Genomic DNA, 14473 nt, shown 5'->3' on the forward strand with positions numbered 1-14473 from the left:
TCATTAGTAGATGTCTTATATGAAATTCATCCCTGAAATAAACAAATACTGTACAAGCTGATCTCTGAGATCATAAATTGTTTTCCTAATCGGTTACATAGGAGAAGTCCCAGGAAGAACCCACTCTTGAAGAAAAACGAACAAACAAACAAACAAAACAAACAAAAAACAAGTGAATGAAGTTTGGTAAAATGCATGGATACAGTGACACATGTTGCTACAGTGCTTCTGGGAGAATGTTTTATTGATAGACAGATGTTCACAGAATGAGAAAGTGTAGGTTTCAAAGAGCAGAACAGCTGTATCTCCACTGTGTAGCAGCTTGAATCTATATCAGGCCTAAATGAAAAGCTAATCAAGATACAAACATACAGCCTCATGATGTTATAATCATGTTATATCATGATGACCTTTCTGTCTCTCGCCCACAGGTTTTCTTCGAGTGGGCTACTACGACCTCCTCATCGACATCCACCTGAGCAGCTACGCCACAGCTCGCCTCATGATGAACAATGAGTACATTGTCCCCATGACAGACGAAACAAAGAGCATCACTCTGTTTCCAGATCAGAAGAAGAAACATGGCCTGCCAGGCATCGGCCTCAGTACCTCCCTGAGGCCCAGAATGCACTTTTCATCTCCAAGTTTTGTTTGTGGGATGAGATCACCATATCGTAACAATGGCAACAATGGATTAGGATCAGGAGACTGTTTCCAGTACAGCCCCGAATTCCCTTTGGACATGTTGAAAATTAAAACCATTGAGATGCTGACAGAGGCGGTGCGGGAGGGAAGCATGCACGTGCGGGATCCAATAGGAGGCAGCACAGAGTTTCTCTTTGTCCCCCTCATCAAGCTATTGTATACTATGCTCATAATGGGGGTTTTCCAAAATGGAGACCTGAAGAACATCCTCCGACTGATTGAGCCATCTGTGTTCTCTGAAAGAGGGGAGGAGGAGAGCCATGTGGAGCTGGACCTGGTGAAAGAGGTGGAGACCAATGGAGGAGTGGACGGAGGGAGGAACATGCCAAAAGAAGGACTGTTACAGATGAAGCTGCCAGAGCCTGTAAAGCTGCAGGTAATAGGCAGTAAACTCCCTCACAGAATGTCAATGCCAGTAGCGAGGTTATTAGCTACAGTATGTCAGATTTACAGTTAGTTTTCAGTAGTCCAAAACTTAGCTTTTATTGTCTCATGGGGTCATCTCTCCTGATGGAAAACATCAGATATACTCCCCTCCAAAAGTATTTGAACAGTGAGGACCGTTCCTTTATTTGTGCTGTAGATGTGCCATGCACCCCAAGCCATGACATTGACTTCACTGTGTTTCACAGATGAGCTTTTATGTTTGGGGTCATGAGTAGATCCTGTCTTTCTCCAAATGTTAGCCTTTCCATCACTTTGGTAAAGGTTAATCTTTGTCTCATCAGTCTATAAAAATGTTTGAAGCTCATTTCTATCATTATTGGCAAATTCCAGCCTTGACCTTCTTGCTAATTAGTGGTTTGCATCTTCTCGTGTAGTCTCTCTGTACTTTTGTTTATTAAGTCAGTTGATTGTGATACATTCACTCCTCTGGAGTTTGTTGCTGATGTGACTAACAGTTTCTTTACAGCTCTCACATTGAGTCTGTCATTAGCTACTTTTTCTTAGTCTACTTGTTCGATACCTGTTACTTAGTACACCAGTGGTTTCTTTCTTCTTCAGGACATTCCAAATGGTTATACTGGCTATGTCCAATGATTGTTCAATGTCTCTGAATGACTTTCATTATTCAAACAAATAACACAAAATGTCTGTGCTCAGTTTTAGATTTTGGTTTTGCCTGTTCAGACTGCATTCATAGAGAGTTGTCTATGGATGAAAAACAAGCAATTGTGAAGCTGAGAGGAAACGGAATGTAATGGGTCACATGCTTTATGGGTTTCATGGGTTTTGCTCACATGTAAAATGGGTGGGTTCAAATAAAAGTGTGTATCAGATCCAGCCATAAACACTTGGGGAAAAAATGCTGACATGTTAATCTTTTTTCCAAACCAAATGTTTTTACATGTGTCTACAGCAAAAATACAGTATCTTTCCTCAGTGTTTGAATTTAAACTAGATGTGCCCTGATCAATTATTGTACCCTCAATCCTTAAGAGCTTTAAAGTTCGGTCCAACCTTAATTAAATGATTAACTTAAATTCACAAAATAGTATGCTGCAAAGCAGATTGTTAACCGATCAACCTTTGCCACAACTTTCTCTATCTCTATCCTACAGTACATTTTGTGTAAGCAGACAACTCAACATAAGCTGCTTTCACCTCCAACTATCATCCAAACCTAACTGATTGACCCAGCCTATACTTTTGCTAAGGCAGCACTTAGTTTCATAGTATCAGTGTAAGATGAATCCTGTGGCCTGCTTGCTCATCTAGCTGCTGTCCCTACTAGGTCAGTGAAGCTAGCATGTCTAGCTTCACTAGACCTAGACTACTTGACAGATGTACCTAAAATCACCACATTAACCTAGTGCACCTTTAAAAGGTTCTTTAATCCTATCCTCACATGCTTTTCAGGCATCCTGAGGCTGTAAAACTGTATTTTCCTCTGGCACCACTTACTGACAGTCTGAGATTGTTGTCACTGTACTCCTGCTGTATGACTGCATTCTGACAGATGTTTCTGATGTTCGGATAAAATATTTGAAAGAACAAATCCTGTGTAGGTCTGTTCAGCCTTTTGACTGGTACCATACTTGTGTATTTGTGTGTGTAGATGTGCCATGTGCTGCAGTACCTGTGTGACTGTCAGGTGCGTCATCGTATCGAGGCAGTGGTGGCCTTCTCTGATGACTTTGTGGCCTGTCTCCAAGAAAACCAAAGATTCCGCTACAATGAGGTGATGCTGGCGCTCAACATGTCAGCAGCCCTCACTGCCAAGAAGACAAAAGAGTTTAGATCTCCTCCACAGGAACAGGTAGGAGCACCAATGAAATGACTGACTCTGACTGGAGTACTGTAGAATAGGTTATAAAAAAGGGACAGACTCTATAATGTAATCCAGGCGTTTTTGTGAAGTCATTAACTGTAATGGGCAGAATTAGTGTCACAGTCACTCTGTTACTGCCTGTGTGTCTATTCAGATCAATATGCTGCTGAATTTTAAGGATGAAAAGCAAGAATGTCCCTGTCCTGACTACATCCGAGAACAGCTGCTTGACTTCCATGAAGATTTGATGAGACACTGTGGTAAACTACCTGTCCGCTTCACCTACACAGAGCATTGCAATGAGCTGCAGGGACCATAGATTAAGAATATCTACAAATGTGCTGTATAATCATAAACTGAAATCATACAGTATACACTGTACATTGATTTGTCTATTGTGTCAGGTATAGAGTTGGACGAGGAGAGAGACATAGACAGCGACAGTGACTTCACCATCCGAGGTCGACTCATGTCGCTGGTGGAGAAAGTGGCCTATCTGAAGAAGAAGATGGCCAACTTGCCAAATGAGAAAAAAGACAGGAAACCCAGTAAGTCTGGTGCACCAGGCCACACACGCTCACACACACACACACACCATAAACGTTTTCATATAACACTGTATGAACTTTATGATCTGAGTTTTGTTTGGATTTAACAAGATCCTTAATGGTGATGGATGTTTTTTCTGATTAAACTTGTACAATTGTCGACAGATTATAGATACGTGCCTCTCTGTCTGTCTGTGTCTGCAGGTACATTACAGCAGCTGATTTCAGATACTATGGTTCGCTGGGCCCAGGAGTCAGTAATTGAGGATCCGGAGCTGGTCAGGGCCATGTTTGTCCTGCTGCACCGACAGTATGATGGTATCGGAGGACAGGTGTGTGTGTGTGTGTGTGTGTGTGTGTGTGTGTGTGAGAGAGTGTGCATGTTTGTGTTCATTTTAATGGAACAGCCATATCATTTAGCGGTGTTGATCAAAGTGTCAGAGTAAGGCATGTTCTAGAGATGCCAACTGTGTCATTTTCAGTTGCTAACAAGCCTTGGTAAACATTGCAGTCACATTTTGAAAACTCTTCATACAGTCAGCAAAACAGAAGTTAATGTTAAGCAAACTGTGAATCACTTTTCATTGCTTCCACACAAAATGCATTCAGTCATAACACACAAAAATTCATGAACTCCTTTCTCAGTCAGACACGATCCCATGCAAAACACTATACTACAGCACATTTTTCAAATGCTAATATACTTTGTTCAAAACTGAAAACAAATGAAGGCAGAATTCAATTAAATGCAAATTTCTTATGTAGCACCAATTAACAAAACAATTATCTCCGCGCACTTTATCTTTACTTTTTAAAGATCTTGCAGCGTAAAACAGAATCTGTTACTGAAATTAAAGCAAATTGTTGATTCCTGTTACAATATACAATAAAAGATTCAATAATTTAGAAGACCAATAAATTGCAAAGATCTTATTCTGTTAAAAAATGCTGATTTAACTAAAAAATAAAACATTAAACCTTTGAAGATAAAATTTCCTTTTTGTAATGTTCCCTGTTGTTGTTGGTGAGAGAGGCTTTTTGACGCGAGATGTTTCTCACTGTTCAGCTGAGATGCATGTTTGTAATGCAGGTTGTGTGAAGAGTTTCAGTGTTGACCAATACTTGTTAGCAAAAGCATTGAAAAAACTTCAAGATAGGGAAATCAATGTAACATTGTACATTTTGTTAAATTCCTCTGTCCAGGTGCGAGCTCTTCCTAAGACCTACACTATAAACTCAGTATCCATCGAGGATACAATCAACCTGTTGGCTGCTCTGGGTCAGATCAGATCCCTGCTGAGTGTCCGCATGGGAAGAGAGGAGGAGAAACTGATGATCAGAGGACTGGGGTGATGACACTCATTAATCAGCAGTAGATAAAAAGTGCTGCAAACATAAAGCGATAAAGAGATAACTGGAGGTGGTTTTATTTTTAAAGCGGTGTGTGTGTGTGTCAGCCCAGTGTTTAGTGCCCAATAAATTAAAGTTTTATTTGAATTTGTTATCATCCCCCCAATCCCCAGTCTTAGTCCACATGCTTCAGTTCACACAGACACCTTGACTGGATTGTCCACAGTTAAAATGACCTGTGAAGAACCACACTGTATGTTTTCCATCCTCTGTGTTGTAATATGACTGTGCTGTGTTGCCATTTAAATACCTTATTCCTCATCTGCAGTGACATCATGAACAACAAGGTGTTCTACCAGCATCCTAACCTGATGAGAGCTCTGGGGATGCACGAGACTGTCATGGAGGTCATGGTCAATGTACTTGGTGGAGGAGACTCCAAGGTATGACATATTTATAAACCCCAGAGCAAGGAAATTGACCTTAAGAACTAAAGCTGGATCTTCAGTGTTTGAACTGTCATCCATCTGTCCCCATAGGATGTTTGAAATGGGCTTTTTTCAAACATGTCCTTTTTATAAACATGAAATATGTTTAAATAAATCAATAAGGTTGTTTGTCACCTCTGTGTAACAACCCTGTTATGTGTGTTTTGGCAGGAAATAACCTTTCCTAAAATGGTTGCCAACTGCTGTCGCTTTCTATGCTATTTCTGTCGAATCAGTCGTCAGAACCAGAAAGCCATGTTTGACCATCTCAGCTACCTGCTGGAGAACAGCAGTGTTGGCCTCGGTGAGTGTGTGTCTGTGTGTGTGTCTGTTTGTATGGCTTGTATGACATGTAGGTACTGTACAGTCATGTTCTGGACCTTATTTTACCTTTTGGCATTCTTTAGTTTTTTTTTTGTTGTTGTTGTTGTTAAAAGTAGTGAAAGTGCAGCCTAATGTAAAAAGGGATGCAGAACATTTTTGTGGCATCTCCCAGAAAGCATGGTGAATAGATATGCAGGACTCACCTTCAGTTTCACTAGAACTACAGTTAAATTATTTTTCCTCCTTACTTGTGATTTTACATGATTTCTTCACCCATCAGTGCATGTAAGAAACCTAGGATACTCATTTGCCTCATTTTTGTAAATGAAGATTTCTGCTCCCTTCTTTCTTTCACTGTTTTCACCAGTGTTTTCCTTTAAAGGTTGTGTTTTCTTCCTGCTTGTAAGTGTGTGTACAAAGAGCAACTGCTTGCTGTTTTCTGATGAGAGTTGGGTTTTGGGTAACTTAGACAATAGTAGCTGTATGAACAGTGCTGTAGCTGTTTTCATTAATAAAAGACTCCCTTGTTCTGGTTTCTATAGCAATTACTGTGGATCTTTTCCTCTACTATTGTCTCTTTAGCATCTCCATCCATGCGAGGATCTACTCCTCTTGATGTGGCTGCAGCATCAGTCATGGATAATAATGAGTTGGCTCTAGCTTTGAGAGAGCCAGACCTGGAGAAGGTGAGGCTGACAATAACTGAAACTAAGAGAAACACAAAGAAAGTGTTGTTTGCCAAAATATATCAGAAATGCAGTGAATGCTAAAAAGGTGATTCTGATTTTTGAAGGATGCAGGTTGTGCTGCTTTTAAATTGTGTTAAACAGGAGTTTCTAACATTTAATATTGCTGTAATACTGTACATATTAGATGCATTACATGTAGAAATACACTGCATGTTCTTTTTCATTTGTCAAGTTTAGACTTCAAGACAATCAAGCTATAGAAGTTTCTATAGCTGTAACTATAGTTGATTAATATTGTTTTATTAGAGGAAAGCTACACATTCTCACATTTGAGAAGCTGGAAGCAGCCAATTGCACTCTAAACTGTCCTTGTGTGAATGCAGGTGTGAATGTGAATGTGAATGTTTGTCTGTCTCTATATTTTGGCCCTGTAATCCCCAGGAGACATGTTCAGGGTGCATCCATGACTTGGGTAACTCAAGGAAATGTGTTCAACTTTAGCACAACGTCCACTTGGACTTATGGATGAATGATAAGATGATAACAATAAAGAGTCTGGACAGACAAGCATTTTAACGGTTTCACTTGTTGGCAGACATACAGTTTGCCGTGTAGTGTAAAACCCTTTTTTGTTCCTCTGTCTACCTGTGCAGGTTGTGCAGTACCTGGCCGGCTGCGGACTGCAGAGCTGCGTGATGCTAGTGCGTAAAGGATACCCTGACATTGGCTGGAACCCTGTCGAGGGGGAACGCTACCTTGACTTCCTGCGTTTTGCTGTCTTCTGCAATGGTTAAACTTTAAAGATTTTTATTTTACAGTTTAATTTATGCTTAGTCTACTATATTGCTTTTCAAATGTGTTGCTTTTAATTAGAAAGTATATCTGTGCTAGTGTAGAACGTGTTTGGCATGCGGTATGTTGGCATGGACACCTCCTCTGTCTCTTGGGGATAGGTGAAAGCGTGGAGGAGAATGCCAATGTTGTGGTGAGGCTTCTGATTCGCCGACCAGAATGTTTTGGCCCTGCTCTTCGAGGCGAAGGTGGTGATGGGTTGTTGGCGGCGATGGAGGAAGCCATTAAGATCTCTCAGGATTCCTCTAGGGATGGTCCCTCTCCCACATCTGAGAGCAGCAAGACACTGTAAGTTAACATCTGTCACTTCCCATTTATTTTCTCTGCTAGTATTAGATAATGAGATTTCCAGGGACATACCGTGTTTGAGTGTGTCTTGTGTTGATCTGTATCTACATTAATGAGGAGCTGATTTAAAGCTTCATACGGTTCTTTTTAGTTGCTAACAATCATTGGTCAAAACTGAAGTGGAGCGAACTGTGCTGTTCAGTTACAAAATGGCTCAAGTTAAGAATGAAAGTATGTGGAGACTGGTTATACAACCAGGTTCAATAGAAAATAGAAAAAAAAAAATTCAGAAGAATATAGTGTTAAAGTATTAGTAAGTGGCATGTTATCGTTTATGACTGTACGTGTGTGTGTGTGTGTGTGTGTGTGTGTGTGTGTGTGTGTGTGCGTGTGTGTACGTGTGTGTGTAGTAGTGACATGCTAGAAGAGGATGAAGATGATACTATCCACATGGGAAATGCCATCATGACCTTCTATGCTGCGCTCATTGACCTGTTGGGTCGCTGTGCTCCAGAGATGCATGTGAGTGGTGACGCAGAAACACGTGAACGCACACACACACACACACACACACACGTCAGAGCACATGAGTGGAGCGGGGCGAAAGCAGGTGGATTTTAGACAGAGTGGAGAGCTGCTGAGGTAGTATTACCCTATGTCCTATTTTGGTCAAGTACTGCTCATACCATGAGATCAAAACATGCCAAAATGCCCAGAAATTCTCATCACACCACTCTGCTTATGTGCTCTGCTACATACATGTTCACACTAACCGAACCTATTTTGTATTAGCTGATTCATGCTGGGAAAGGTGAAGCAATACGCATCCGAGCCATTCTGAGGTCTCTCATCCCTATTGAAGACCTAGTGGGAGTCATCAGCATTCCGTTCTCCATGCCCAGTCTGGCTAAAGGTAGGCAAACCCAGCACCTGCTACACCTGTCATAAAACTGCATAAAATAGTAATCCTGACACAAATAAATGGCAGTGCTAACTTCAATTTGCAGTTCAGATTTAGTAATGTCTAAATCCTTACTTTAAGTGTGTTTGTGCCTGTGCATGCATAGATGGGATGGTGGTAGAGCCAGACATGTCAGCTGGCTTCTGTCCAGACCACAAAGCAGCCATGGTGCTATTCCTGGACCGGGTCTATGGTATAGAAGACCAGAATTTCCTGCTCCACCTGCTTGAAGTTGGATTTTTACCTGACCTGAGAGCTGCAGCCTCTCTGGACACTGTGAGTGTTTGTGTGCGTGTGTGCTTGTGTATGTGTGCCACTACTCTTTTACTGTCAGCATTTTAGTACTAAAGCACAGGGTTTTTGGCTTTAAAGTAGCTTTTAAAGTATTTTAAAACTCTTACATAATCTTAAATATTAAATAAAATCAACAAAGTGCTGTTGAGGGTACCAGTAGGGATGTCTTTCAAGGGAAAATCTAGAGGAGGGGGTCTCCTCTAGGTCTAGGTTAGTTGGTAAACTTCTCTCCATCATCACACCCTTCTTTTTTCTCTGTGTTTGAATCAGGCTGCTCTCAGTGCCACAGACATGGCACTCGCCCTCAACAGATATCTGTGCACAGCTGTGTTGCCTCTCCTGACTAAATGTGCTCCGCTGTTTGCTGGGACGGAGCCATTTGCGTCCTTGATTGACTCCCTCCTCCACACTGTTTACCGCCTGTCCAAAGGCTGCTGCCTGACCAAGGCCCAGAGGGATGCAATAGAAGAATGTCTGCTGGCTGTTTGTGGGTAAGAGTTAAGACATTTATATTAAGTCAGATATATTAAATATATCAGTCTTTACAATCCCAAAGTGTGGATTATTGCTCAAACAGCTGGGAATAGATGTTGGGATAACGATGTTGGAAATGGACAGGTGGTGAAAGCGGTTTGATAAAATAGAGTCACTGACTGATTGAATAAAATTGACATATTCTTAAGCAGCTTTTTTCTTCTGTCTGTCAGTCTTTACTTCAATGAAGTCACAATCTTTTTGTCTACTATTTTACTGTCTACTTTTATATCTCTAATACCCCAGCAGTTGTACTTTACAAATATGTGTCATGTTAATAACGTGCAGTAAGCTGAGACCTTCAATGATGCAGCATCTGCTGAGGAGGCTGGTGTTTGATGTCCCGCTGCTGAACGAACACACCAAGATGCCTCTGAAGGTGAGGAACATCAACATTTTATCCTTTGTTTTCAAGGGCACAACTTAAGTATCAAGATCTCCTTTTTTCTGATTGAGTGACAGATGAATATCCTTTGACATTCTGCAGCTGTTAACCAATCACTATGAGCGTTGTTGGAAATATTACTGCCTGGCTGGAGGCTGGGGCAACTTTGGAGCTGCATCAGATGAAGAACTTCACCTTTCCAGGAAATTGTTCTGGGGGATATTTGATGCTCTGTCACACAAGGTAAGGCACTGAGTTAAATCAGTTGTATAGAACAGTTAATTAATGACTGAATTAAATTAATCAGGTGATAAATGTGTCCAGAGACGGTCACTCCTTTTAAAATAGTGAGAAGGAAGTGTAATAGTGTTGTCAAATTATGTATAAAGCAGCATGTGTTTGTGCGTGTGTGTTTTCATGATGCAGCAGTATGACCAGGAGCTGTTTAAGCTGGCATTGCCATGTCTTAGTGCTGTGGCTGGAGCTCTTCCTCCAGACTACATGGAGTCTAACTACATGGCCATGATGGAGAAACAGTCATCTATGGACTCAGAGGGAAACTTCACACCACAGCCTGCAGACACCTCCAAGTATACATATTTACTCGATACTCGATGTTGCAGTAGTTATATTCTATTACAGAGTATCAGGATTAAATGATTGTTTTATGTTGTATGTCATACATAAGTTATTTTTGCCACAGCATTTTATGGAGGATTGTTAAAGGAAGAATTGCTCAGTAGTTGTCCCCCCATGTTTGAATATGTTTGTTTTGTTCTGTTGTCATTAGTGTGACTGTTCCAGAGAAACTGGACTATTTTATAACCAGATATGCAGAGCACAACCATGAGAAGTGGTGTATAGAAAAGGTAAGGATACGGTACGGGTGGCATAACATTTAGTCGGACATGAAATTGTGATTTGTTTTAATGATGAAGAGGACATGTTTGAATTCTGAAATATCTTGTGTATATTGTGCAGTTTTCCAGTGGCTGGTCATATGGGGAGCAGATGTGTGAAATCAACAAGAGCCATCCTTTACTGAAACCTTACAAAGGAATCTCTGAAAAGGTAGTCTTCATTCACCCGTCTTAATCTATTCACATGTAAAGCTTCACGTGCCATTGGCTGATACAGATCTGATGAATCCATAAGTTGTGGTCACATGGGTTCTGTGCCTGGTCTTGTGAACACACTTTTACAATTATGTACAGTGAAAACACTTATCTGTCATATCACATGAAAAATGTATATAAATGTCTGAAAGAAATTCTGTATAATGAAGCAATTAGTAAAAAGAATGACTTGAAAGATATATGAAAGAATATATGGGGCTACTTTACATTTGTTTTACTACTAGGCCTACAACTACTTCTTCTTTACTAATAAAAAGATTTCTAATAATAATAAAAGAAGAATGGGATGGGAAAGTTATTATGTGAACCTCTGTAAGAACTTGCCACACTTTGGTCGCACCAACCTGTAAACATGTTAAGATGTTGTAAGTCTTTTAGTAAGTGATTTGAATATGTGTTGACTTGTCTTAGGTGAATTTAGAACAACATGCATACAACATATTTATGCACTTGTGGGCCATACTTAAGTTAACTCAAGTAATTTCAACTTCCCTGTGTTGTCGCTGTTTTGCAGAAATTCCAGAATTAAAATCTACTATTAAAACAAATTTTGCTCCTGTATGCCATCTTTGGGCTAGTATTGGCTCAGAGATCATAGTCTATATTCAGAGTCAGAATCAGAATCAGAATCAGAAACATTTTATTGCCAGGTGCGATAAAGGGCATTTTACAGCACTAGGAATTTGTCCTAGTCCTTCATCACCACCCCTGCTTTAAAGTGGAGGTCAACGTTAGGGTAAACTAGTAAATGTTAGCCCAGTGTTGGTAACTGCTATGGTTTCATTTTAATTTGATTACAAAAAGATCAAAGCTTTAAGTGAAAGCAAACCTTAAGGTTATATATCCTTCTCTCCTCACATACCTACTGTATCAGCATAATGGTCTTTTTAAAGATTGTTCAAAAGCCTTGCAGTGAGAGGACTGACTGAAAATTAAAAACAGAAACCTTTTAGTTCCACTGTTACAACAGACACTTTATAAGAGAATTGTGAAGTTGGATTGTGTTCTTGCAGGATAAGGAGCTGTACTGCTGGTCAGTCAGAGAGTCTCTGAAGACCATGCTGTCGTGGGGCTGGAGCATTGACAGAATCAGAGAGGGAGACCCTACCAGCCTCCATAACAAATCCAGGAGAATATCACAAGCTAGCCAGGTAGATGTGCACACACAAACACTGACATTAGGCTGTAAAGGGTATTCATACAGAAGGAAAGAAAACTCACCGGTGGCACCCTTATACTGTATATCTTTTCTTCCACAGCTGTCTTTTGAAGGAGCTCCAGCCTTTACTCCTAGACCCATTGATATGAGCAATGTTACACTGTCCAGAGACATGCAGGTAGGTTAATGCTCACAAGAATAAAACATTACAAAATGAATAATTATATAGAGAGCTGAGCTTAAACAGACCAGGGAGAATATATATGTTTATATTATATCTAAATAGAAATAAGTAGATATTTAGGAATGTGACCTATGATTAATATTGTCTTCGTGCAGTCTATGGCAGAACTGCTTGCTGAGAATTATCATAATATCTGGGCAAGGAAAAAGAAAATAGAGTTGGAAGCCAAAGGTAAATGTAACACAACACGTCCACACACACTGTGTTTCTGTTTGCTGCCATTGCCACAAACTTTTATTGTTGCAATTACAAAGGCATAAGTCAATGTTGTAATAATGTAATGTAACGTAAAAACTGTGTACACAATGGTCTGAATGTCAGTCTGAATATAATGCAAATCATCATGTAAAACTGTTGAAGTTTGAAGTTGAAGTTGATCAAAAGTTGTGTTTTGGAGGCAGCTGCAGTCTCACTGACTTTAAATAAAAATCAGGGGTTCTCTTTCTGTTAGCCTGTTTATTTTATATTCTCCACTCTGCTGTTTTGCTGTTGTCTTTAGGTGGAGGTAACCACCCTCTTCTGGTTCCTTATGATACACTGACAGCCAAAGAGAAATCCATAGACAGAGAGAAAGCACAAGACATCCTCAAATTCCTGCAGATTAATGGCTACACTGTGTCCAGGTAGGAAATAGGTAAACATGCTGCACACTGATTAAAAGTAAAGTAAGTTTTTATTTACCTCTTACTGAAGGTGCCCTGCTGTTTGACTATTATATCCTTTGCACATCCTGCAGGCTTCAGTAAGAGGCACCTTGAGCCTTAATACGTCCTTATGTGTGTTGTGTGGTATTACTATGTATTGGTTCACATAGTCAGCATGCTGATATGTTTAATGTACTAGATCACATTTGAATGTAACTAGCCTGGAATCAGATTTTTAAATGTATTTTTATTATTGATACATACATTAGTGTATTGTATAATGTTCTATCGTGACAGCAAGTAAACAAGATTTCAGAGATGTGAGATACCTTTTTAAAATGAGACTGTGCTACAGGCACAGGAATTAAACTAAATGTATTAAATTAAAAGATAAAAAAGTGAGTGTAAATCCCAAAATGTCAGGCCACTCCCATAAGAGTGTGTTTGTTGTTTCCAGAGGTGTGAAGTCACAGGAGCTGGACACTCCAGCTATAGAGAAGCGATTTGCCTACACCTTCCTCCAGCAGCTCATCACATACGTGGACCAGGCCCACCAACACATGATGGAGTTTGGTGAGACTCTTCTGCTGTCTGACAAATTACTGATATAATTATGATGCAGCATACTTTACATGCAAAGTATGTAACTGAGAAGTAATAATCACTAAATTAGATTCCTAATGCCTGTGTAGAGTGGATAGTAAGCCAGTAGGCATACAGTAAAAAAAATACAGTGCTGATGACATAACAGTTCCTTCTAGTCAGGACTATTCAGATAATAGAGAGATACAGTAGAACAACCAGTCTGCACTGAGTCCTGGAAGCATGAAGCATCCCTAAATTGAGGTTCAGAGAATTTGTGCAAAACACACCATCTAAACACCCCTATTTTCTGCAAACCCATACAGCAGAGGAGAGGAGGCATGTAGTCAGTATGTAGAGGTTTAATGTTAGATCCAGCTGTAATGTGTAGTAACTGCAGATATTACCTGTGTTTTATAGGCTGATGTAAGCCTTGTAATTATGATGCTTGCTCTCTCCATGTAAATCTATCCCCATCTCGAACCATCTCTGATTTTCTTCTGGTCATTTAGATGTGGGAGCGAGACCAAAGGGGGAGAAGATTCCTCATGAACAGCAAATTAAGTTTTTTGGAAAGGTCAGAACCTGTCATCTCTTATCACTCATGACTAACAGAATGTCTGCATTTGGCCTTGTGATTTGAGAAGAAAAAAAATTATAAAAATGGAAACACTCTAGTGAAACATGGCCGTGAGATCTTTTAGTTCTTATAAAAATTAATAATTAATAAAACAAATACTTGCTTCACACTGGATACATGTTAGACGTTTGACAATTTCTGTGCATTAAGTGTTTCTGCTAAATCAACAGGTCGTCCTGCCGTTAGTGGATCAGTATTTTAAAAACCACAGGCTGTACTTCCTGTCCACTGCCATTCATTCAATCAGCAGCGGCGGCCACGCCTCCAACAAGGAGAAAGAGATGGTAACCAGGTGAGTACGAAAAATTATACAGTAGACAGACAGAAAATCATTGATGCAGAGTACTGTGCTGTATAAATGACTAATTTCTGTGAGCT

The 14473-nt window shown here is 40.1% G+C and overlaps 1 protein-coding gene across 1 annotated transcript in view; it reads left to right on the plus strand.

The window, feature by feature from the left end:
- The window catches only part of ryr2a (ryanodine receptor 2a (cardiac)), a 111117-nt gene that overhangs the window by 55573 nt on the left and 41071 nt on the right, over positions 1 to 14473 (plus strand). Inside the window, 27 exon segments of the mRNA XM_026351828.1 lie at positions 432 to 1081; positions 2765 to 2965; positions 3132 to 3237; positions 3382 to 3525; positions 3730 to 3857; positions 4729 to 4874; positions 5204 to 5318; positions 5535 to 5667; positions 6270 to 6373; positions 7030 to 7165; positions 7330 to 7516; positions 7927 to 8038; positions 8309 to 8429; positions 8584 to 8753; positions 9042 to 9262; positions 9594 to 9684; positions 9793 to 9933; positions 10117 to 10280; positions 10481 to 10559; positions 10672 to 10761; positions 11840 to 11977; positions 12086 to 12163; positions 12325 to 12400; positions 12729 to 12852; positions 13331 to 13446; positions 13968 to 14032; positions 14266 to 14387. Of these exon segments, the coding sequence (XP_026207613.1) occupies positions 432 to 1081; positions 2765 to 2965; positions 3132 to 3237; positions 3382 to 3525; positions 3730 to 3857; positions 4729 to 4874; positions 5204 to 5318; positions 5535 to 5667; positions 6270 to 6373; positions 7030 to 7165; positions 7330 to 7516; positions 7927 to 8038; positions 8309 to 8429; positions 8584 to 8753; positions 9042 to 9262; positions 9594 to 9684; positions 9793 to 9933; positions 10117 to 10280; positions 10481 to 10559; positions 10672 to 10761; positions 11840 to 11977; positions 12086 to 12163; positions 12325 to 12400; positions 12729 to 12852; positions 13331 to 13446; positions 13968 to 14032; positions 14266 to 14387 (3958 nt within the window).

This window comes from Anabas testudineus, chromosome 19 (assembly GCF_900324465.2).
Source record: "Anabas testudineus chromosome 19, fAnaTes1.2, whole genome shotgun sequence".
Taxonomy (NCBI): domain Eukaryota; kingdom Metazoa; phylum Chordata; class Actinopteri; order Anabantiformes; family Anabantidae; genus Anabas; species Anabas testudineus.